This window comes from Chrysemys picta, chromosome 2 (assembly GCF_011386835.1).
Source record: "Chrysemys picta bellii isolate R12L10 chromosome 2, ASM1138683v2, whole genome shotgun sequence".
Lineage (NCBI taxonomy): Eukaryota > Metazoa > Chordata > Testudines > Emydidae > Chrysemys > Chrysemys picta.
In genome coordinates, this window is record NC_088792.1 from 225,138,251 (window position 1) to 225,164,392 (window position 26,142).

The following is a 26,142-nucleotide window of genomic DNA, read 5'->3' on the forward strand; positions in this document are numbered from 1 at the left end:
CCCGTTGGCCGTCACCATTTCACTCGTTTTGCAATCTCTCCAGCCCTGCTCACCTCGGCTCTCCTTTTGTCACAGCTGGCTGGGGTTGGGTAGATGTGAATGCAGCTGTAAACTTCTTGTTGAGCCCATGACCTTGGATTGGGACCAGCGTCTTATCTTCATACGGAGCTCGCTGAAGTGTCGAGTTAACCCGTTCTCTGCTATCTTCCTCCTTCCCCCTTTGGCCTCTCGCAAGCTGCAAAAGAATCTTCCACTTCACACTCACACACCTTTGACCCTCCCCCGAAATGCCTTGCAATGCTTGCAACCGCGTTAGCAACATATAATGCTAATTTGCCTCCCCATGAGACCCCCGGAGGGAGGGAGTCCTTGGGCCTGTGACAATAGGCTAATGGCTGAAGTGCTTTAGAAGGTAGGATTTTCAAAAAGTCAAAGCAGAGGCCTAAATCTGTTCCCATTGAAGTCAATGGCCAATGATTTCAAATAGGAGCAGAATTAGGCCAATGTCGCACCCTTTTGAAAACCTCACCCTTAGACTTGAACATATATAATACACACAGAAAATTACGTTTTTAAGGTTGTGAAGTTAAGCCCTTAGAAGTGAGAAAATGCTAGAATTAAGGCCCCCTTCTGCACCTTCAATTTGGCCCCCCTTGTGAGTCTATAATTTCATGTTCATATGCTTTTTTCTCACAATACCCCTGCCTTATTCAGCACCATTCTTCCTATGCACTAACTGAATGAGCTATTCAATATTCATTGCTCAATGCACGACCCCAGGTCTTATTTACTGCACACTATTCAAAATCTGCTCTGAAGACAGAATTATTAACTTCTTCATGGGATTTTCTATGGCCTTCATCACTATAGTATCATAATGATTCACAAACATTAAATGAATCAATTTTCACAACACCCTGTCAGATGAAGGGCTATTATTATCCCCATTTTTCAGATGAGAACTGAGGCACAGAGATCAAGGTAAAACATTCCAGTAATTTGGAGTGCCCAATTTGAGACCCCTAGGACCTGATTTTTCAAAGTATTTAATATATGATAGCACTTTATATGTTCAAAGCACAGCTCCCATTGATTTCAGTAGCAACTGGAGAGCTTAGCACTTCTGCAGATCAGACCCCACGGACTCAAACTGGGCATTCAGAAAATGAGGAACACACAAATTAGTGACCATCTGTGAAACGTTGGATTTAAGTGACTCGCCCAGCCTACCATAGGAACTCTCTAGTAAACAGAAAATCCAGTTATCCAGGGCAGTAATGAATTGCCTTAACTATGAGATTGTCCTTTCTCTTCCTGCAATCCCTGCCTCATTCACTACACACCTTCCAACTTCTACAACAAATGAGGCAGGGTGGGTCCCAGAACAGCTGCATCCTGTGCACTGAATGAGGTAAGGGTCCTGTGGGAAAAAACAGTATTTAAACATGTAATTAAAGACTGCATCATAATATATATATATATATATATATATATACACACACACACCCCCTTCGTTCTTGAATTCCCTAACTTTTAAGTGCCTGATTTTGCAACCTCAAGAATGTTCTTTTAATGTAATCTTTTGCATTTATTTTTCTTGGTTTTTAAAAAAGCAAACTAAACCTATGGAAATTCCTTCATATGACATCATATTGATACCCACATGGGTCATCAGCAGGGTTGGAACATTTAGATCCACCACACAGATGCGTGCCACTTAACTAACCAAGTAACTGTTGGCAGTAGTAGGTTACGTATGCGATCAGGCACTAGAGGTAGATGAGGCATACACCTTGCTAGTGAGTTTCACCAGGCCCTCTCAGAGGTCCAGAGAGGCCCAGACCACTTCCAGCTTTTGAGGCCCCTAGCCATAATAAAAATAAAAAATACAATGTCACAGTTGATATTAAGCATGGCGAGCCCATTCAAATGCTCTTGTCCCATAGTTGAACAGTGATCGTTCTTTACCTGCTTCAGCATGTTGAAGGTGTGTTCACCTGAAGCCACTGATGCAGGCAAACTGACAAAAATATGCAATGCAAGTGTCTAAATTTGAGGCCCCCTTTGAGCTTGAGGCCCAGACCAAATGGCCCTCCTGGCCCCCCCTCTGATTGGCACTGAGTTTCACAGATATTTACTAATGGCAGAGAACATAGAAATTCAGAACTCCTGGGTTCATTGCCAGTTTTTGAAACAGCGTGTACTCTTATGGGTAGAGACCGTTCTGCCCATTCTCCTCTCCAAGCCTCCCTTTGTTCTCTCCTTCACATCCCCTAGCTATTGCACCTTCTGCCTCTATGAGTATCACACACAGTCTCCCCTGCCTGCACACGCACACACACCAATATACCTCATTGTAGAGAAACAGAGAGAGAAAAAAATTAGAATATTGCAGGTGTTTTCAACTTGTCAACTAATGACCATTCATCATAGAAAAAAATCTCCTTCCAGTTCCTTACATGTAAATCTGGAGTAACTCCACTGAATTAATCAGAGAAGGATTTGGCCCTCTGTCATGATACATGAAGTGAGAAAAGTCCACAAATCTGATTTCAAAGCACACCGTAATAAAACTGTATTTTCTCCTTCTGGAAATTTCTCAATAAAAAAGTATTTTTTCACCAATCCCCTTTTCCTTTCCCCCCACCTCTAACGTAAAGTAAAAATATGAGAGGGTGAATAACAGCTTTTGGGCATTTCTACTGATGTGCTAGAATCTTTGCAGTGCTCTGGCTTTGAATGAGAAGCCAAGCCTGAGCTGTAGTGAACTCTTCACCAGAGATTAAATCAACGCTCACAAGCTACAAAAAAGAGAAGTATTTCTTTACAGCTTTTAACTCACTAAGTAACTCCAACACACCTCACTAAGCTTTAATAGTTCTTTTCTCAGCTCCTTCCCACACACACAGGCACAGTTCTCTCTCTTTAATGCCTGTCTACATCTCTTGAATTTTTTTTTACCTTAGCATATGCTATGACAGAAACTGGCAACACTGAACTGCAGCAATTCTCAGTCCAGGTTGGAGGCTACAGCAGCAAGGCACTGTAAAGGGCAGGCACCCCAGGTTACAAGGCAGGGGTGACTCAGCTATTCATTGGTCTGGCTTGTACCCTAATATGTCACACCTATGCACACAATGTCTGCTGCAAATTTTAATACATTGATCAAAAAAGCACATTCATCATGTCCTTGCTCTGTGGCCATTTCAAGCTCCTGTCTTCTTGAAAAAGGAGGATCTTAAGCTTGAGGACATGGAAAAATTTAGGTAAAAGATACACTGTACCGAACCCATTTATCTCCTGTACATTTCAAAACCTGCAACATTTGTCCGGTGCCCACCTGGTAAATGACCAAAAAGGTCTTTGCTATCCCCTGGTTTCTACCATTTGTGCCTGGGCGTTGACTGACAAGACCTCATTCCACTGTATCGTACAAATGCAAGGTGATGAAGTGCTGCTCTGCACTCCAATTGACACAGGGTGAATGGGATCAGGGGAAGAAGGAGAGGTGAACAGTTCAGCTAAATGACACACATTTGTAAAATGCCAGTGCTGGGCCTCAGACAAACATCTGTGTGAATGCCCACATCTTGGTCATTTGCAACTATGGCGTAATTTTCAGGTATCTCTGAAAATAAAAACACAAAACACCATCCCATGCAGAGGCGACATGTCAGAAGGGCCATGCAGGGTCAAGTGCCTCCCCCGCCCCCAGCAGCCAGCCCAGGCAGGGAGCGGAAGGGCAGGGCCAGAACCAGAGCAGAAGGGGCGAGGCCAGAGACTCTTCTGGCCACACTGGACTGCTGCCTGGTGCACCTGCTCTCCCAGGCTCAGCTTCCGGGGACAGCAGCCAAGCAAGCCGGAGGCACAACCCCTTCCCTCGCCCCAGGGTAGGGAGGAGACATGAGGGAAGGTCACATGTCCTCCCCTTTAGCTTCTGCCTTCCCAGTATGGGGAGACAGCAGTCATCTATGATCCCATGCTTGGAGAAGATCTGTTGTATGCATTTGCAAGTTTCTTTGAAAATGTGGCCCAGACCCAGCAATGGAAAATGAGTTTCTCCCATGCAAAAACCTGGGAAAATGAAGTCAAGAAATGCTAGCTTCAGTTGCTTGCAAATAAAGATTGAGCTGCAGCTAATGCAGTATTTGTTATCTCTTCCTCAGAAGTCTTGGATTCAAGGATTTTACTTTTAAAAAAAATCGATGATGACTTTTGCCATTTGGGCTTTTGCATGAGGGCAAGAGGATGGGTCAGTAACAGCTGAACTAATTTCACTGCAAACATTTTAAAGCTGCCAATATAAAACAAGTGCATGTAAGGGAGAACAGGCACTTGCATAATTAGAAGTGAGGTTTTCCTGTGGGGCAAAGCAAGATATCAAAGTGAAGTGGATTCTGTGGAATGCTCCCTGTTTCTCTCTGTCTTGGGGAAGGGACACTGAGCCCGATGACCAGACCATGAGTTCATGTCTCACCTCAACTGGCTTCTGTTTGTAATTCTTTACAGCCCTTATTATAGAGAGAGGCCTTAGACTCCAGAAGACAGACAAATACCATTATCCCCATTTTACGAATAACTCAAGTGAGAGGTTGCATAAAGTCAGTTCAGGCAAAGCTAAGAACAGCTCTCTGATGTGGCAAACCCAAGTCTCCTTGACCTTGTCACACTACCTTCCCCAAATCTGTGAGCTTGGTTAGCCTGCCGATAACCCCTGCACTAACCATTGGACCACACTCCACGCTCAAAGAAAGGAACAGAACAGAATCCAGGAATCCTGACTGCCAACATTCTACTGCAGACCGGAAAATACTATGGACCCTATAGGCAAATTATGTGTCACGTTCTCCTCTAGCGTCTGGACCCCAGAGAGAGTAACAGCTATTCCTTTACTAAAGTGGTAGAGGGCTGTGTTGGGAGTGTAAAGGTGGAGGAGTCTTTTAGGGTTGTACACGATGGAATTTATTTTTCCAGTCTCATGTTTAAAATGGTTTACATAATTCATACAGTGAAAGAACCATTATAAATCGGTCAAGTTCTGACACAAAAAACAAGTGTGCCACAGTTTGAACATTTGCACATTTCAGTGGCTTGTGTCTCAAACTAGCAGGTTTGAAAGTTGAAGTGTAAGATGTGGGGTCATGAATTCTTTGGGAAATCCTGCAGCCTAAGAAACTGATTAAGGATTTGAGCAGGAAGGCAGCATGGAAGAAAAACAGTCCTGTCCACATTTCTGCACTGTGTGAGGGGATGCGTTATTCCTGAACTAGAGCCTGATTAAGCCACATGTGATGACGAGTCATTCCTGTGCTAGGATCCAGCCGATCCACAAGCCGGTCTGGTGCCTCTCAGGGCAGGTATATAAGGCCCCAGGTGACAAAGCCGCTCACTCTGTCCACCATCGCTTCATGGCTTGGACTCTCCTCTGCCTGTTAGTGGAGAGCTACTCCACAAGCCTTAGCCTCCTCTGGCTCCAGCCTTGTTCCCAGCCCTGCTCCAGCCCAGCTCCCAGCCCAACATTTGCCTTGTTCTGATCCTGATCTTGACTCCTGATTTTGGCTCTGATCTCTAGCTCCAGTTTGACTGCACTGACCATTAAGATTGACTGCCATTGCTTTAGGACTCACCATCCAGCTCTCGGTTTCTGATACACTGTTGCTAATGAGTTGTCTTCTACTTTCCACTCAGATGTTTTACATGTATAAAACCAGATTGCATGAAGATCTGCAAGTTGTGCATTTGTGTATCTATATTTGTGCGCACAGTTACGCCAACTGTACATGCAAATTCGATATATGCATGCACAAGTTGGAAGATAGTCTTCTTATGCCCATTTGAGTGCCAATTGCTCACTTTGCAGATATAGGTCTGGCTCAAGCACACTTCTGTGTGCACTGCACCTTTAGAAAAACCTTGAACATATTCTTTAAAACGTGTGTAATGAATTAATGTTATGTAGAGATGGGCCCAAATCATATCTGCATCCCTCCAACCCTGCATTTTGGAGGAATTTGTTCAGGGGATAGGGGAGAAATCTCCAACTTTGTGTCTCTAATTTTTCAGATTTAAATCTTCTTAACCTGGAAGCTCTGTCATTTATTACATATATGGTGCTAAAGAAGTACTGTATTTAAGACCAGGTCTACACTACAAACTTACATTGGTATAATTATGTTGCTCCGGGGTGTCGCTAAGGGGTGTGAAAAATCTACACCTCTGAGCGATGTAGTTATACTGACCTAACCCCCAGTATAGACAGCGCTATGTTGATGGGGGAGCGTCTTCCGTCAACATAGCTACCGCCGCCCGGGGAGGTGGATTAACTAGGCTGATGGGAGAAGCTCTTCAATCGGTGTAGTAGCTAAAACACTATAGTGACGCAGCTGCAATGCTGTACATGTAGACAAGCCCTAATTCTTGTTATATTTCTCTGCTCCTCCTTGTTATAAACAATTCATTATAAGTGATATTTCTTAAACAGACAGAAATAAGCCTTGCCTTTTTTGTCTTTATGGCTATCAATGTTAGTCTTCACAGCTTGTATTAAGCCTAGTAAGCCTTTCTTGATTTACACCCTGAGTGGTTGCATTTGAGTTAATAGGATTACCTGGGGCATAATGGAGCGTTGAATTTGTCCCAGAGAAGATGAAAAATAAGGTTTTGGTTATCTGCTGCTTTTCGCCTATCCATTTGTCTGTCCTACAAAAAAATGTTTGTGTGCCTCTTAGCTAAAACTGCAGTAATGCTAACTGCACAAAAAGATGTAGAGTACACTGTACAGTACAGGGATAAAGAGCAATTTTAACGGTTAATTGCAACGTACTGTGCAGTGGAGGAAATGTCTAGTAAAATACAATCAATTATTGCAACCAGTAGAGGGCCTGCTATGTCTGACACAAAAGCTTAAAGAATGTGAACACTTTAAAGCCCATCCTCCACTCAAAAAAAAATCCTTAGTATGACATCATGGCATAGAGGACAGCAATGAGGCCTATGCTGCATTCTAATCAGAAAGCATGCAGAAGCCATTCAGCAGAGCATTACGCAAATCAACAAGCCACTTTGTATTTCTTCACTAAGCAATAGGGGTTTTTTCCACACCATCTTTACCTTGCAAACACAGAAGTGCAATTTAAAAAGGAAGACTGCAGAAATTAAATTGATGGCCAAATAAATGCTCCGTGAAGGCCAAGGAGCTGTGAGAAGGAACTGCACATTTCTGGGCTCAGAAATCCAGTACATCTAGAACCGGTGCTTTTTATTTGTCTACTCTTTAAGAGGCCGTATGGTCTGTTGACCAAATGCTAGAGCCAAGCAACTCAGGAGAGCTGTATGCATGCATATTTATTGCTTCTGATTCTTCTGTTTGGACAAAGAAGATGTGTGAGCTGAAACATGCTGGTAAATCAGGTATGAGTGTTGGGAGTAAAGTCTCCTTCAAGCTCCCAGTCCAGCTCATTGATGAACAGGGGCAGCAGATGATCATGGGAGAGCAGGAATACAGTGGGACAGTCCTTTTTCACTCACCTGGTAAGTTATTTGAACTATATTAAAGACTGGAACTAAAAACTAAAAGGCTGAGCGATGTACACACATAGCCAGTGAAAGCAGGCAAAAGGATAATGTCCCTGTGCCTTTAAAAACATTCATTAATTGATCCTGAATGCATAATCAATCCTATGTTTACTGAAAGTTACCCAGAGAGATGGGGCTGCATTCATATCTACTTGCAAAAGGCAATGCACAAAGTGGTGTAATCAGTGTTCTGTAATGTGGAGGAGCCAGGGAAACTTTTTTTGTCTCTTTAAAAAGACAACAATATTGATAACAAATGTAAATATCTACTTGAAACCCCTTAGTATCTTTGAAATAGCATGTGTCATTTTTCTTTTGTAAGGGCTGTTTTGCCATCTATATATTTTCTGTGCTTTCATCTGTTTTTAGAAGATTTTTTCTCTTCTGTTCTCTACTGAACTCCCAGCTCACTGATAAAGTGCAGTATTTAAAGGAAAAGGCTTTCACTGGTGAGGAGTGATACCATCCCAAAGGAAAGCAATGCTGGTTTTTGATGCAAACTTGCACTATAAGGGTATATCTACACTGCAAGTGCAGGTGTGGTAGTAGCACAGGTAGGCATATCTGCACTAGCTTTAATCTAGCTAGCATGGGTAACAATCATAGTGAAGACATGGTGCCATAGGCTTGTGCTCAAGCCACCCGAGTACAAGACTGCCAGGGAGTTTGGATACATACCTGAGTTGCTAGCCCATAGTGCCACATCCACACTATTATTACCCTTGCTAGCTAGAATAAACCTAACACAGTTATGCTACCCTTGCCATAGTCACACCTTCACTTGCAATGTAGACATACCTTAAATGAGGTAGAGGAAAACAATCATAGTGCATGCTCCTTACACTGGAAAGATACATCAATACAGATTAAGGACACTTTCCCCAGATCTATACTGATTTGGGGCATAATTTAAATGGAAAAGTAATGCAGAGTAGTTCTCTTATAGGGCCTAAACTGGTGTTAAATGGATTCTTCCATCTGAAGTCGTCTCCATGTAATTGTATGCTTATTATTATTGTCCAGTGGAAGTCCAAAGGGCATTGGGGAATGTGGGTGGTGGGAAGATATTTGTGTGTTCCAGCTGATGGCAAGACACTAGCAGATTTAGAATTAGCCCCCTATCCTACTGCGTGTGTCCCACACTTTGTCCTAGTACAGTAATAATCATAATGGGCATACACATCCCAGCACTGGAGGAAGGGCATTTGCTAATTGATTGTCTGCTTTAATCAAGTGTCTGGCCATCAGCTGGCAAACTCAGGAAGAATGTCCTAAACCACCAGGTTGCACCTGTCCAAACTGGGAGCAGAAAACACTAGAAATCCCATAACGGAGATGGCTCATGTAGGATTTCCTGCCCTGTTTTGCAGACTCTGGCAGTTCAAGAAGTTTAGATAAGAATTGCAGTGTTTGGGGTGTTTATTCAACCTGTATTTCCAAACCTTTTATGGTTTGTATGTTTATGGTTTGCTCTTCACAACCCTTAACCCTGCTTATCTGACAAACTGAAGAGAATACTATCACTGACACACATGATACCGCTCTTTACTTTTAAGACCCTTGAGAGCTTAGCTCTACACTACCCATCAAGTCCAATGTGCTAATGAGCCATTGGCCGCTCCCCTGCAGTTCTGCAGATATGCCAGCTTTCATTATCCATTAGTTCAATTTTTTTCCCAAGACCTTCATGCTTTTTCCTATGCCATTCCTTATGCATGAGAGTTGCTTTCCCCCTCCCCCTCCAAATCCATAAAGCCACTGTTTTACCCTCCTTCAAATCCCATCCTAAAACTACTTTCCACCATGGTGCCTACAAAATGGTCAAAAATGGCTAGGCGGCTGGTGTGCTGTTACTGACGATTATCATACTTAGAATGAGCATTTCATTCCTAGGTTGTCCTTCCACCTTCTCCTGTTTCTTTTATCCATCAGTTATCTCCTGTCATATGCTACAATAGTTTCTGCTCCAAAGACCTTACTGTCTTTTTTTTTTAATACAAGCATGCACAGCACCTAGCACAATGCAATTTTGAGTCCTGATCGGGGCTATAGGAATTCCCGCCATACAGATAATAAATACTAATGATAAGGATAGAGGTAACATAGGAAACCCCTTCCTGTCTCAGAGTGTAAGCTCCCATTTCACCATGGGTACATTTTAATAAGTCATTACATTTGTAACAATGCAAAACATCATGTTATGCAAAATAACTCAAATGATGATAATAATAATAATAATTAATAATAATCCCAATATGCAGTAGCTCATCTTCCAACCTTTTAATGCATATCATGAATCACATGCCATCCTCAAAGAAAGGGTACATCCCAAGAAGCGTTTTGCACTAAGGCTGTCAATTTAATTGCAGTTAAATTTAATTAATACATTATTTTTAATGTGCGTCATCAGCATGGAAGCATGTCTTCTAAAATGGTGGTTGAAGCATGAAGGGGCATACAAATGTTTAGCATATCTGGCACATAAATACCTTGCAATGCCGGATACAACAGTGCCATGCAAACACCTGCTCTCACTTTCAGGTGACATTGTAAATAAGAAGCTGGCAGCATTATCTCCTGTAAATGTAAGCAAATTTGTTTGTCTTAGCGAGTGGCTGAACAAGAAGTACGACTGAATGGACTTGTAGACTCTAAAGTTTTACATTGTTTTGTTTTTGAGTGAAGTTATGTAAAAAGGATAATTCTATATTTGTAAGTTGTACTTTCACAATAAAGAGATTGCACTACAGTACTTATCTGAGCTGAATTGAAAAATATTATTTCTTTTATCTTTTTTACAGTGCAAATATTTGTAATAAAATAATAATATAAAGTGAGCACACATAAACTTCGTATTCTATATTGTAATTGCATTCAATATATTTAAAAATGTAGAAAACATCCAAAATATTTAAATAAATGGTATTCTATTACTATTTAACAGTGCAATTAAAACTGCAATTAATCACAATTTTTTTTAATCTTGAGATTAATCACAATTAATTTTTTAATCATTTGACAGCCCTATTTTGCACCTAAACAAAGCTATCAGACTCGGCCTAGAGCACACAATATTGGGGGTAAAAAGCAATAGAAGGTACCAAAAATGTAACTACCACATTTGCAGTGTTTATCCAAAGGCATCCAAATGGACAGAAATCCCAGCAGGGAAAGAGTTATTTGGTGTTCATATTGGCTGTCGAGAATATTAGAACTTTGCTGGTGGTGGGATGTCTCCCTTTAGGTTGATTGGTGTTAATCACTCCTCTCCTTTTCTTAGTTGAATTCCTCATTCATAGTGTGCTGAAGTAATCAGGGGTTTTGTCTTGATGACACTATTTATTGTAATAACAATACTTATCCTCTGTTTCTTTGTGTCATTCTGTAGATTGGGTTACAAAACTGTGTTTTTCCTCTTACTTATTTCATGATAGGATAGTAATCATCCCCTCTCCTAGCCTGACACAGAATCAGCCTGAAAGGGAAGAATACCTTCTCCCCAATCTCCTTCTTTCCTACCTACCTCTAAAAGTAATGCCACCCAGAGGTAATCTCCCACCCCTTCTTCTTGCTTGCCGAATTACCCCAACATTGAATCTCCTCCTTTAGCTGCTCACCCAGAAATTGAGGGCCTGGTTCTCCAATGCCCTTCACCTAGCATAGTAATTTACGCACGTGTTTAACACTCACATTGCACTCAGTTGACAACACAAAGAATAGTGCAATGGGCCTGAGTCTTTGACCCAGATGTCAAGTAATGCTTCTTTCATTCCCCAAGAAACTGTAGGTCAGACTTGATAAAGCCATTGATAATTATGCCTGTCAAGCTCTCGTATAGTGTCTCAAAAGCATGAGTATCAGACTCACGGCAGACTGTTAGAAAGCAGGGCACACCAAATTGGTTGTGAGTTCTATTCTTAGATTTCACCTATCAAGTGTAAATTCCGTAGGCACTATAGCAGCCCAACCATGGAGTCACAGACAGTCTCCTTGGGTACTCTGATCTATCTTGCCACCCAGGTGAGGCTGTCTTTGTCACAGATGGTCCCTTACACCAAAGATCAGAGCAATATTCAGGTTACTTCCAGTCCCATAAACCAGTCACTTACCCCATGTCAGTAGCACCTTAGATCTCACACCAAAGCCAATCCTATAATAAACTATCAAAAGATTTATTAACTAGGAAAAGGAAATAGAGTTATTTACAAGGTTAAAGCAGGTAAACATGTATAGAACATGAATGAGTTCCACTCTAAGTTTCAAAAGGCAATCAAAGCTTCTATAATAAGCAAGCTCTAGATGTGCTTTAGGGCTAACCCAGGCCAAGAAGCTGGGGAGCCCTTGCTTATGCTTAGAAATCCCCCCCCCCCCAAGTTTAAGCAACATAGAGATAAAGTTTCTTCTTATTAGGGATTTTTATTCCCTTCCCCCCAGAGTTCAAACTGATGGTGTGAGTACACACGCATCTCTACTCTTCATGGGGGCAGGTGTGTGTTTGTGTGTGGAAAAGGAATGCAGTTAACAAAATCTTTGTTCTTTGATGTTCCACAATGGTTTGGTTTCATCGATCTTCTTGGTGGGCAGGACCTAACACCTTCCATAAGAAGCCAGCATTTTATATTAATTAATGCTTCTTTCCTGTTTGATGACTTACACAATTATAGAGGATTACAATGTGAACATTTAATATCACCTATAACATGGGGTACAGTTGTTATAAGTGAGATTAATACATGCAGCATCTTATAAGCATTTCATAAAGTCTAAACACTAAACACATTTTTTATTTTAACAATACAAACACACAGGTGACCCAGACTCATTTTGGCTGAGCATTTCTCAGTGTTAAGTTGAGGCCTAAGCACATGAGCTGGCACTTGGTCTGCCAGAGTCTCAAAGCTCACAGTATTTGTGCAGAAGTTCCAACCTTTTTATCAAATGTGCAGTTTCCTGTCCCATTACTGCATGCAGGCTGAGCAACTGTGCACATTAATATGGTACTTATTTTGTGAAGGCAGGGGTTCAGTATGTTTGCACAAATGTGGGATTTTGCATAAGCCGAAGGGTTGTGTTCACATGTGTTATAGATGTCATTAAGGAGGCTCTTTGTAAATTTGTCCCTTTCTCTTATGGGAAAGTTTGCAAGAGTTTAATAGAGACAAAACCAATAGGGCTGTATTAGGTTACTTTAAAACATATGCATTTGATAGAAAATGATACCTTCTCTATTTTGTTTGTTTGTTTACCCTTCCTCTAGAATTCTATAGCAAAGATATAATTTTCCATCTAATTCTCTATTCAGGGCATAAGTGGAACTTAAGTAGTATGTAACCCTTGTGATGACCCTCTGCACAGCGATGAATTGCACCTGGAAAGTGTAAATTTAAAGGGCATGAGCCTGATGAAAGCCAATTCCCTTAAGGATTTGAACCAATATTTTCAGACTCTTTGTATTTGAGGTTCCAGAATTGGACTCCTGAGTCATCTCAGGAGCCATATGTAATTCTGTGGTAGAGATCATCCTCGAATTGAGGGATCGCCAATCAATCACTCAGTAGAGCAAGGGTAGTCAATTATTTTTTGTCAAGGTCTAAATTTCTTGGTCAAGATATAGTCAAGGTCCAGACTCCAGAGAAAATAATAATAATAAACAAATAATGTTAATAAGTAAATAAAAAGATTTCGGGGTCTGTTCAAAGCATCTGGCAGTCCAGATTTGGCCCATAGTCTGCCTATTAACTATCTCTGCAGTTGTGTCATTTCATGGTCATGAATTGTATGATCACAAATCCAGAATCCAGGACTTGTCTAGACAAACAGTTAGTGTGCAGCAAGTTCAGGTGTAATTCTATAGCGTGCCGTGTGGACCCTGCTACCATGCACTAAATGTTCCCTAGTGCATGTTGACCTACTCCTGTTAGGAAGGAACTTTTAATGTGCAGTAGCAGAGTCCAGATAGACAGTTAGTGCACTGTAGATTTATACCCCAGCTTGCTGCATGCTAACTGTTCATCTAGACAAGCCCTCAGCCAACTTGGAAGTTTCCGATATTTTTTGATGGCTTATCCAAGTCAATGTGAGCCTTAGTTGAACCTCCAGACCTTCTAAATTTTCCCCACCCTTAAAATGCCCTCCTTTCTCCTACTCTGTGACCTCTTTTCCCATCAACAGACTCTTCCCTCTACCTTTTCTCAAACCCTTGCAGGATTATTCTGCCCATTCCATGCATAGTCAAACTGTGTTATACTGGAAAGCACTTTAAGGTGCAGAGAAGGCGCCATGGGCACTCTCCCCAATAAGCAGCATAATATAAAGAGAAACGCTGCATCACGCTCCACCTAGCAGTTATCTACAGGGGAGAGAAGCTGGGAGAGAATGACTTATTTGAATATATCCAACTGGTTTATTTGGGGGCAGGTCTCATTTTATCTAGATGGTTTTGCCTATTTCTATTTGTTACAACTAGAACGGGTCAAAAATATTATTGTGAACAATTTTAGAGTTGTTTTCATTTCAAAGTTCTCAAAAATAACCCATTTTTCATTATTTGGGGGGGAATCAATTTGTTCTTTTCAAAATCAAAACAGTTGGCTAGTTTATCTGGTTTATGGAAGAAGAACAACAACAAAAAGATAGCTATTTAGTTAAACTTCTGTGATAATGATTTAAGGAAAAAGGCATGAAGTTTTTCCACAACAAATGAAAAATTAGGACCACATTGACTTTTTTTCATAAAAAAATATTCATTTTTAAAAGGTTATTTGTTGGTGGAAAAAAATGTTCGTGGAAAATTTTTGACCATCTCTAGTTACAACATTGAATCAGTTACAACATTGAATCAGGTAAAGGAAACCAGCTGTAGAAGAGAAAGAATCTATCACACACAACTATGTTGTTTAGAAGCAAGGATAGAAAAGAAAGTAGAAAAAAGGACATACCAGTCTAATGAGATTTTGGTACAAAGAAAAGTGAAGTAGTGCTTCCTTAAACAAACTGCTAAGAATGGATCAAATTCTCACATGTTATAAATAGGTGCAGTTCCATTAACTTTAGGACCCAATGGTAATCCTTTCCTGTGCATGGAAGGTGCATAGAGCATTTAATTTACCCTCGGATTATTTTAAAGACAGAATGCAGGAAGATATGTAGGTTAGAAAAAGAAGATAAAAATAAATTGTCTCCCTGAGAATTCTAAATGATAATGGGGAAATTCTGAGCCTGATGCATAAGAAATATTTATTCAAAAGTAGTGTGTTTGACATTTAATTAAATGTACAACCTGCATGATAAGTAATCTTTCCAGTGTGATCTGAGAAAGTCAGTTGTCCCAATCAAAGCCAAGCAGGTAGAAATACAGAACTTAAAGGAGACTGTTAGCCTGAAAATATTCAAAACTGTTAATTTGATTTTTGTCAGGGAAATCATAAATCAGTAGTTAAAAAAATTACCAAGAGTGGCAGTGGTGAGTGTTTAATTAGAAATTATGTGCCAACTCTATTTTTAATTGCAATAGACGTAATGTAATAATGCTGCGAGAGAGAGAGAGACTGGATTTGCCTTGAACAAGCTGGCATGATTAGTATGGCTGTACTGAATACACAACCACATTTTCTCAGACTTAACTAGAGCATCTGAAATTATCCTTGAGTGAGCTGAACAGTCTCTCGCTGTTGCCCAAGGAAAGCTGAAGTGAAGGAAACACTGAAACCATCCCACACTGAACAAAATATGTCCAGGATGAGTGAGCAGCACCGCTCCACAAACAAACAATCAGCTCTTCGTAAGGTGGAGGGGAGATTGTTATGTTCTCCACAACAGTTTTGCAAAGCTGCCAAGTCACATTGATGGTGTGTCCATCTATTCCACATGCACAACCATTTCATAATGATGCTATTCACATGGCAGGTTTAGGGATTGCTCACTATTGTCTGACTTATTTTGGAGCCAGAATTTAACACTGTGGTGGCTTCTCTTTCTAAGTTCAATTTGTTGTTGGTCACACATCACTAAACCAGAAACAAATGGCTGGATTGAACCTGGCCCTCCACAGATGCACTCAGATCTTCCCTACCCCATGATCCCTACCGCTGCAGTGGGGGAAGGGCTTTCCAGATCCAAAATGGGAATTACCTCTTCCTCCCTCCCCAAATGCCGTTTGATGGGAGAATTTTCCTTCAAATGGACCTTTCTCTTTCCTCAGCTGAGCTGGGCCACAGGGCTCCTAGGAGGTAGTAAGTTCCAACCTGCCACCCAGCGACCTGCTAACAGTTGCTAGGATAGAAGCTGAACCATGACAGAGGATTCCAGTCCTGGAATCTGATTGGCAGAATGCTGGGGGTCCTGACTACTTCACAGCTTCTGTATAAACCCAGCAAAAGAACAGGAAGTTGTCCATGCAGCTGGGATCTCCCTGTGTAGGGATGCTGCTCTCCCTGCAATTCCTGCTCCAACTCACCTGACCCTGCCTGCCTCCTGACACCCGATTTGCCCTTTGGTATGTCTTGTACTCTGATCTCCTGGTAACCTGACCCTGCCTGCCTCCTGACACCTGAGACTTGATTTCGCCTTCTGGCTTGCCTTGGACTCTGACCTCCTGGTATCTGACCTGGCCTGACTCCTGCTTTGATCACTAGGTCAGACTGCCCAGGCCCCAGTCATGACACTTACTCAGCCATGTACTTTCTGGCTGTTGTCCTATCATTTCTCATTTAGTAGACCCTTTCAAATTCTAATCGTTGTCTCATCAAAGTCAGAAGTTGTAGGAAATGTCATCTAGAGAAAAAGATAGGGCAATTGCATGTCGGTCATTCAGGAATGTCTCCTTTGTTTTGACTACTGAAGTAGTTTCCTCCAGAGTGACTGTTTCATTCAGTCCAAGGGTTATTTCAGAATTTTATGTCAATTTTTTGTGATCAGACTTGACCTGATTTCTTCCAAACCTCATTTACCAGAAAAGAGTATTACTACATAATTCATTAGAGACCAGAAGTGCATTAAAAATGTATTCGACAAGAACTAATCCCTCCAGGAAATCAAATAACAACGTATTTCCTTGAAGCAGCCACAATGGAGTATGCCAATGTCTAAACATGCCAGACTTTTTTACATTAAAATAAATAACCATCATATTGCCTCTGCATGCACATATATAAAAAGAATGCTAAAGTCAGTTGACCAACACGAACTAAACAAAATCCAACAATCTGATACTCAGCTATAAACAAAAATGCACACACCCTCTGGCTAGAGCCTGGACTAAGAGCTGACTTGGTGAATTATTTAATGTCACAGACTTTAGACAAATTCTTTTTTCTTCCTCCTATTAACAAAAAGGTGGCAGCCATATGAACAATGTAAATGTAACCCATGCTAACACAATGTGGCTCTTTGTCACCCCCCAGTGGTGAGACCACATATAGAGGTTTGAGTCTGCTACCACTGCTAAGATAACTCACCTAGTCCTTTAGTTCAAGCAGTAGCAGGTTTGTGCTTTTAAATCCAGATATCCTAGTTTCCATTGCCACAGATGCCCTAACCAGGGGCATGCTAATGAATACATTAAGGCTATGTCTACATTTATAATGCTACAGTGGCACAGCTGCAGCTACTCCACTATAGGATTTCAGTGTAGACACTTACTACAGAGACCGGAGGAGTTCTTGCATCACTGTAGTAAATCCACCTCCCTGAGAGGCGGTAGCTAAGTTGATTGAAGAATTTTTCTGTTAACCTAGCGCAGTCTACATGGGGACTTAGGTCAGCTTGACTACGTCATTCAGGGGTGTGGATTTTTCACAGCTCTGAGCAACACAGCTGGGTTTGATCTAATTTTCTAGTGTAGACCCAGCCCTAAGATGTTTACAACATTGCATTGTGAACTTCTAGCAGAACCTTCAAAAGATGTAGAAACTACTTAGAAAATCTGTTTTAGCATCAGCCTACCCATATGGCAGATCATTTGATTTACTATATCTTTTCCCCCAAATTCTTATCATTTGCCAGTAATGTAGGTTGCTAAATTAGCTCTGAGGTAAGTTTTTGTAGAAAGTGGGGGTGCTCCTTGGAGAGCAGTTTTGTTTCCCCTGATGAGTTTAGTTCCATCAGACATAGTACTATAAGCCCGCCATTGAGAACAATGGAAGCTGCTGGGTGCTAAACATGCTAGAAAACCTGGCCACCACCTTAAGGTATCTAAATGGGAGCTGAGCTCTTTAAAATGTGACCCTTAGGGCAGGTCTACACTTTAAACGCTGTAGCGGCACAGCTGCACTGGTGCAGTTGTGCCGTTGTAGTGCTTTAGTAAAGAAGCTATTATGCCAATGGGAGAGCATCTCCCATTGGTGTAGTTAATCCACCTCTGGAACTGGTGGTAGCTATGTCAATGGGAGAAGCTCTCCCTTGGACATAGTGCTGTCTACAGCATGGGTTAGGTCGGAATAACTGTGTTGACCAGGAGTGCGGATTTGTCACCCGCCCCGAGCAACGTAGTTATACCGATGTAAGTTTATAGTGTAGACCCAGTCGTAGTCATTTTCTCCACCATTAGTAGTTAGGAGTAGAGCAAGGCAGATACTTAATTTTTCTATTTCATGGGAAAGTCTGCAAATTTGAAATTCTGTTCTGAAATGGAATGAAAGCAAAATATTGTAAATTTCCTGCAGAACAAAATTCTGGGGGGGGGGGGGGAAAGGTCAGGGTCAACAAAATCTAAACCTTTTATTCCAAATTCAACTCTATTATATAAAAAAATTCAAAACACAAGTTGTTTTGAAGTGACATATTGAAATGTTCCATTTCAAAAGTGTCCAAATAGAATACTTTGATCGTATTGAAATATTTATTTCCAATTTTTTTCCAAAATGAAATTTTGTTAAAATGGACATGTTTTTATGAAATGTTTCACTTTCAACAAATCTGCATTTTCTAGTGGAAAAACATTCCACTGGGATATTTCCCATCAGCTCTAGTTAGGGTTATAGGCACATCCAAGCAAATTTTATTTGGTTTTACCCAGATAAAAAGTGCAGGCAGTTAGAACTGCTTCCAGACAAATAATATCTTTTTTTTTTAGTTGTTCACAACATTTTCTCTAAAGGAGAAAATAGCAAAGAAACCTTTATTTTTAAGGGACTCAGCAATTCTTGGGACATTTCCACCTCGAGGGATGGAAGTTTGACTGAGTTACTTACCAGAAAGTTATTTTCGTCTGAAGCTGCTACAATGTGTTGGAAATCATTCATTCACAAGGAGCTTCTCACTATGGATGTCAGTTATTCATTTTAGGGTGATGGGTTGAATGGATGGGTTGAATGGGTAGGCCATTTGTCCAGTTTTAAGCCAGACAGTCATGTATTTAAATGTCCTGTCCAGTACTGAGACAAAACTGGACATGGTTTTGTCTGGTATCAGGGACAGGAGATGCCATTTTGAAAAGTGCACTGCTTGGTCCCCGCTGCTGAGTTCTTGCATGCACAGTTCGTGTGAGGTCACACTGGTGGGGATGGGGTCCACAAGTGGCAGCGGGCCCACGCCATTCCAGGAAGAACTGGATGTCTGGTATTCTAGGGATGTGTGAGTGGCTGCCCTAGCTTACCTTGTAAGAAATGTGTTTTGTTTCTGAAAGTCACATTTAGCTCCCAGGCAGATGTCACATTTCATTTAAGGTTTGTGAACTTTTCTACTAGATGACATAAACGAATAATCAAAAGGTATAAATATTGTACATAGTCATTGTCTTGATTTTATTAATGTTGGCATTTGAACTCCTTCCATTGCATTTTCTTCCTAAAGTCTGTATATCCAATTTTAGAATTGAATTTTGGGGTCAGATCCTCAGCTGGTGTAAATCAGCATCACTTCACTGAAGCCAGCTGAGGGTCTGCCCTTTGATGTTCAATAACAAGAAAGAAGGTCTATGGAGGGTCTGGGTTTTGGTCTGAGATATAATATGTGTGGCCTGAAGCCCGAGAGTGTGATGAGCTCACTATTGACACCTGTTGATGAAATGGGAGAAGAGTGGCCCAGAGTTGCTTGAGAAGTCCAGAGGGGCAAAGGTTCTGCTGCGGCAAGAGATCTCTCCCAGCATCTGTTGGTTGAGCAAGGGGCAATGGCTGAACTGGGCAGGCCTCACTTGCATTTCAGTTATGAGAAAGTTTGGGGTATTGGAGTTAAAATACAGTTAAGTTTTGAGTTTGGGGGCAATAAAATGTTATTGGCTCTGTTGGGAAAGAAGGGACAAGAGAACTGCACCAAACATACCTGAGGCAGCTTGGGCTGAAGCTGTGGAGAGAACAGTAGCCTGCTAAGAGACTCTGGAGTGGGCCTTCCTACCCAGCAATTAAAGCTGCAATTACCTCAGCTGGATCATGTGGTATAGAGGCCCTGGATCAGCCCAAGCAGTACTGACCTGCTAGAATCCTTGAACTTCTCCGACCTTAGACCAGTGCTTCTCAAAGCTGGTCCACCGCTTGTTCAGGGAAAGCCCCTGGTGGGCCAGGCCGGTTTGTTTACCTGCCGCATCCTCAGGTTCGGTCGATCGCGGCTCCCACTGGCTGCGGTTCGCTGCTCCAGGCCAATGGGAGCTGCTGGAAGCGGCACGGGCCGAGGGATGTGCTGGCTGCCCTTCCTGCAGCCCCCATTGGCCTGGAGCAGCGAACCGCAGCCAGTGGGAGCCGCGATCGGCCAAACCTGCGGAAGCGGCAGGTAAACAAACCGGCCCGGACCACCAGGGGCTTTCCCTGAACAAGCGGCAGACCGACTTTGAGAAGCACTGCCTTAGACAACAAACTGCGAGCAGGGAACTGGGGAGTACGGCAGTGGCTAGAATACAATGGCCACTCAGAACTGCAAGAAGAGGACTGAGGTTTGGTTTATTGCTAAGGCACCTTGTGGGATGGGAGTCTGACCTAATAGTTTTCAGAGGGGTAGGCGTGCTAGTCTGTATCAGCAAAAACAACTAGGAGTCCTTGTGGCACCTTAGGCCTGGTCTACACTACAACTTTAATTCGGATTTATCAGCTTTAATTCGAATTTACCCTGCAACCGTCCACACAACGACGCTATTTATTTCGATGTAAAGGGCCCTTGAAATCGATTTCTGTACTCCACCCCGACAAGCGGAGTAGCGCCAAAATCGATTTTAACATTTTGAATTAGGGATAGTGTTGGTCTCCGGGAGCTATCCCACAGTGCATCATTGTGACCGCTCTGGACAGCAATCTAAACTCGGATGCACTGGCCAGGTAGACAGGAAAAGCCCCGCGAACATTTGAATTTCATTTCTTGTTTGCCCAGCGTGGAGAGCACAGGTGACCACAGATAGCTCATCAGCACAGGTAACCATGCAGGCTGATAATCGAAAAAGAGCACCAGCATGGACCGTACGGGAGGTACTGGATCTGATCGCTGTATGGGGAGAGGATTCAGTGCTTGCAGAACTTCGTTCTAAAAGACGAAATGCCAAAACTTTTGAAAAAATCTCCAAGGGCATGATGGAGAGAGGCCACAATAGGGACTCAGATCAGTGCCGCGTGAAAGTCAAGGAGCTCAGACAAGCCTATCAAAAAACAAAGGAGGCAAATGGTCGCTCCGGGTCAGAGCCGCGGACATGCCGCTTCTACGCCGAGCTGCATGCAATTCTAGGGGGGGCTGCCACCACTACCCCACCTGTGATCGTGGATTCCGGGTCGGGGATAGTCTCATCAGCTACACCTGAGGATTCTGCCGATGGGGGAGAGGAGGACGAGGAGGACGAGCTTGCAGAGAGCACACAGCACTCCGTTCTCCCCAACAGCCAGGATCTTTTTCTCACCCTGACTGAAGTACCCTCCCAACCCTCCCAAGCCAGTACCCAAGACTCTGACCCCATGGAAGGGACCTCAGGTGAGTTTACCTTTTAAAATATAAAACTTGTTTTAAAAGCAAACGGTTTTTAATGATTACTTTGCCCTGAGGACTTGAGATGCATTCGCGGTCAGTTCAGCTACTGGAAAAGTCTGTTAACGTGTCTGGGGATGGAGTGGAAATCCTCCAGGGACATCTCCATGAAGCTCTCCTGGAGGTACTCCAAAAGCCTTGCCACAAGGTTTCTAGGCAGTGCATCCTTATTCCGTCCTCCATGGTAGGACACTTGACCACGCCATGCTTGCAGCAAGTAATCTGGTATCATTGCCTGACAAAACCTGGCAGCGTATGGTCCTGGTGTTTGCTGGCATTCAAGCAACATCCGTTCTTTATCTTGTTGTGTAATCCTCAGGAGAGTGATATCACTCATGGTAACCTGGTTGAAATACGGGAACTTAATTAAGGGGACAGAGGTGGCAGTTCCTACTGGGCTGTTTGCCTGTGGCGGAAAATAAATCCTTCCCTGCAGTTAGCCAAGCGCAAATGGGAAATTGGCCCTGAGCTTTTCGCGTTTGGCTAGCAGGGATCTTCCCTGTTACCAGACACGCGGTGGGGGGAGGGGTACCGTGATCATCCCAGAGAATTCATGGCGGGAGGGGGGCGGCGGCGGGGGGGTGGTGGTTAGTTTGGTTCCTGCAGGGATCTTCCCTGATACCAGCCACGCGGTGGGGGGGGAGGGGTACAGCGATCATCCCAGAGAATTCATGGCGGGGAGGGGGGGGGTAGGGTGGTTAGTTTGTTTTCTGCTGCTGCTGAATGTTAACAGAAAAACCGCAGCACTCTACAGGCTATGCTTGGTATGTGGGAAAGGAGGGCGCAGAAGCTGTAAGACAATGGCTTACCATGGCCGCATGCAAGCCGAATTCTGTTGCCCAGACCTGTGATCTCTAGCAGCAAAGCCACAGGCACTCAGCATTAAGAGGCAAAATGCGACCTTGCACAGAAATCACATGTGCTATGTAATGTGAATAGTGTTGGTCACCATGAAAGAGTATAAGCATTGTTCTGCAAAATGTATCTTTTTAAACAATTCTCTCTTTTTTCCCCTCCCTACAGCAGCTGCAAATTCCTCAAGCCTCCCTCCTCCATCCCGAAGGTTATCACAGATAAGGCGTCGTAAGAAGAGAACGCGAGACAAGATGTTTTCTGAAATTATGGAATCCAGCCGCAGTGACAGAGCTCATCTGAATGAGTGGAAGGAAACAGTTTCAAAGTATAGGAAAGAAGCCAGTGAACGTGAGGACAGGAGGGACCAACGTGAGGACAGGAGGGACCAACGTGAGGACAGGAGAGACGCTCGAGATGAGAGGTGGCGGCAGGAAGATCAGAGGAGGCAGGATGCAACGCTGGGGCTGCTGCGTGAGCAAACAGACATGCTCCGGCGTCTGGTGGAGCTTCAGGAACGGCTGCAGGAAAACAGACTGCCGCTACAGCCCCTGTTCCACCCTCCCCCCTCCCCATGTTCCGTATCCTCCTCACCCAGACGTGTGAGAACACGGGGGGGAGGGGAGGCTCCATACACCTTCCCATTCCACCCCAGTAGACAGCCCAAGCAAAAGGCTGTCATTTTTTTAACCTTTTCTTAGTGGCTTTTTCCTTCCCAGCAATCCTCCTCCCAAATACCACCCGGGTTCCTTCCCTCTTTTTCTAATCTATTAATAAAGAATAAATGATTTTTAAATGATAGTGACTTTATTTGGTTTGAAAGAAAGCTGGGGGAAGGGGGAGGGTGGGTTCCTTACAGAAAATCAGTCAATAAAGGGGGCAGGTTTTCATGAAGGAGAAACAAACAGATATTTCACACTGTAGCCTGGCCAGTCATGAAACTGGTTTTTAAAGCTTCTCTGATGCACAGCGCTTCCTGGTGTGCTCTTCTAATCGCCCTGGTGTCTGGCTGCGCATAATCAGCAGCCAGGCGATTTGCCTCAGCCTCCCACCCCGCCATAAAGGTCTCCCCCTTACTTTCACAGAGATTGTGGAGCACGCAGCAAGCAGAAATAACAATGGGGAGATTTCTTTGGCTGAGGTCAGAGCGAGTCAATAATGATCGCCAGCGACCTTTTAAACGGCCAAATGCACATTCTACCACCATTCTGCACTTGCTTAGCCTGTAGTTAAACAGCTCCTGACTCCTGTCCAGGCTGCCTGTGTACGGCTTCATGAGCCATGGCATTAAGGGGTAGGCTGGGTCCCCAAGAATAACTATTGGCATTTCAACATCCCCAACAGTTATTTTCTGGTCCGGAAAGTAAGTCCCTTGCTGCAGCCCTTTAAACAGAGTAGTGTTCCTGAAGACGCGAGCGTCATGAACCCTTCCCGCCCAGCCCGCGTTGATGTTGGTGAAACGTCCCTTGTGATCCACAAGTGCTTGCAGCACCATTGAAAAGTACCCCTTGCGGTTTATGTACTCGGTGGCTTGGTGCTCCGGTGCCAAGATAGGGATATGGGTTCCGTCTATCGCCCCACCACAGTTAGGGAATCCCATTGCAGCAAAACCATCCACTATGGCCTGCACATTTCCCAGAGTCACTAACTTTCGTAGCAGCACCTGAGTGATTGCTTTGGCTACTTGCATCACAGCAACCCCCACAGTAGATTGCCCACTCCAAATTGATTCCCGACTGACCAGTAGCTGTCTGGCGTTGCAAGCTTCCACAGGGCTATCGCCACGCGCTTCTCAACTGTGAAAGCTGCTCTCATCTTGGTATTCTGGCGTTTCAGGGCAGGGGACAGCAAGTCACAAAGTTCCATGAAAGTGCCCTTACGCATGCGAAAGTTCCGCAGCCACTGGGAATCATCCCACACCTGCAACACTATGCGGTCCCACCAGTCTGTGCTTGTTTCCCTTGCCCAGAATCGGCGTTCCATGGATAGAATCTGCCCCATTAACAACATGATCTCCAAAGCACCGGGGCTCGTGGTTTCACAGAATTCTGTATCCGTGTCCGTGTCCATGTCCATGTCCATGTCCTCATCATGCTTGTCGCTGCGCTGCCGCCGCCGCTGCCTCCTCGCCTCGTTTTTCTGGTCCTGGCTCAGCATAAACTCCACGAGAACGCGCGAGGTGTTTACAATGTTCATGACTGCTGTCTTGAGCTGAGCGGGCTCCATGCTTGCCGTGGTAATGGAGTCTGCAGTGTTCACCCACCCAGGAAAAAAGGCGCGAAATGGTTGTCTGCCGTCCGTTGCTTTCATGCAGGGAGGAAGGGAGGGAGGAGGTGAGGCTGTACCAAGAACCACCTGCGACAATGTTTTTTGTCCCATCAGGCACTGGGATCTTAACCCAGAATTCCAATGGGCGGGGTAGACTGCAGGAACTATGGGATAGCTATGGGATAGCTACCCACAGTGCAACGCTGCAGAAATCGATGCTAGCCCCGGTACTTGGACGCACACCACCGAATTAATGTGCTTAGTGTGGCCGCATACATTTCGACTTTATACAACCTGTTTTCGAAATTCGAATTATATGAATTCGGATTAGTCCCGTAGTGTAGACATACCCTAAGAGACTAACAAATATATTTGGGCATAAGCTTTCGTGGGGCAGAACCTACTTCATCAGACCTAATAGTGTTAATTAATTATATGCTGGCTTTCCCAAATTTATTCCGTTAACTCTCCCCTGCCACCCCCCATTTATAAAGTTTTTTCTTTGTTTTAAAATCCCTGCATTCCAGTGCTTGCAAGTGGGGAAGACTATCAAAAGCACCCAAGGTGTTATATATAGTTTTATAGGTTTCTGGGTAGGGTTTTAAGCCAGAAGTTTTCAGAAGGAAACCCTTAGAAAATAGAACCTCATCCTTTTTTGCTGCCAGCAACACCTGGAAGAAGGTTTAGATTTATGTGAATCGCTTTTTAGTAAAGTTTTAAAATAAGATTCAAGTTGCCAAGGCCCAAGTCCTGCAAACTCTTATGCATGTATTTAACTTTACACATGGGTTATGACATTGAAGTTAATGGGAGCACTCACATGCTTAGAGTTAAGCCCCAGTGTAAGTGTCTGCTGGATCTGAACTCCAGATAGTCTTGAAATACCTCACTGTTTTGAACATGCGGCGCATTTCAGTTCTGTTGTTGACTGAATGGTGGGATTGTTTTCAGTAATAAAGAATATTTATTATAGTGCTATGTGAAGGTCTTTCTAAAGAACTTTTTAAATGGGATATCAAATAAGTCAGTGTTTTCATTCTCTTGACCTTGGAGCTTAACATTTAGAATGAATCATGTGAAGTGTGATCCACCAGGATATCTGAAACCAAGTGACATCACTCACCTCAGAGTATTGTACAGACATCCTGCTGCAGAAAACACCTCATTTCCAGTGACCAATCTTAACCATTTCAGGACTTGAAAAATCAAATCACTCCCTGAATATATTTAATTTATAAATATTTTGAATACAGGGCTAGATTGCCAAAACTGTTTACCTTAACTTGCATCTGCAGTCTTGCATACAAACTTCTGCATAAGCAAAAGGGGCAACTATCTGTACAAGTTCCATTTGCATGCACAGCCACCCATTATGCATGTAAACATGCTCATGTAAAGGCATAATAAAAATTTTGTCCATGCAATGGGTTACATGCACATTTTGCATGTGCTGGGCCGTGAGTTTTAACAATTTGAGCCACAGCTTATATCAGCTATAAACTGGATGTGCAG

At 43.1% G+C, this 26,142-nt stretch overlaps 2 protein-coding genes across 2 annotated transcripts in view; both read left to right on the top strand.

Moving 5' to 3' along the window:
- The first annotated feature begins 6,966 nt into the window (after positions 1-6,966).
- The window catches only part of LOC103306284 (uncharacterized), a 91,168-nt gene continuing 71,992 nt past the window's right edge, over positions 6,967-26,142 (top strand). Inside the window, exon 1 of the mRNA XM_008170780.4 lies at positions 6,967-7,530. Coding sequence (XP_008169002.1) covers positions 7,302-7,530 — 229 coding nt within the window. The 5' untranslated portion in view covers positions 6,967-7,301. The remainder of the gene's footprint in view (positions 7,531-26,142) is intronic.
- Positions 20,427-24,522, top strand: LOC135981723 (SRRM2 protein homolog rsr-2-like). Its single transcript, XM_065585593.1, has 2 exons — positions 20,427-21,456; positions 22,534-24,522. The coding sequence occupies exons 1-2, from the start codon at positions 20,916-20,918 to the stop codon at positions 23,061-23,063; spliced, it is 1,071 nt and encodes a 356-aa protein (XP_065441665.1). The 5' UTR covers positions 20,427-20,915; the 3' UTR covers positions 23,064-24,522.

What these genes read in the sequence shown, in the direction of transcription:
- LOC135981723 (XM_065585593.1), top strand. Translation starts at nt 20,916, where the DNA reads ATGCAGGCTGATAATCGAAAAAGAGCACCAGCATGGACCGTACGGGAG. An exon ending in CCCCATGGAAGGGACCTCAG is followed by an intron (nt 21,457 to 22,533) that starts GTGAGTTTACCT and finishes CCCTCCCTACAG; the next exon opens with CAGCTGCAAATTCCTCAAGC.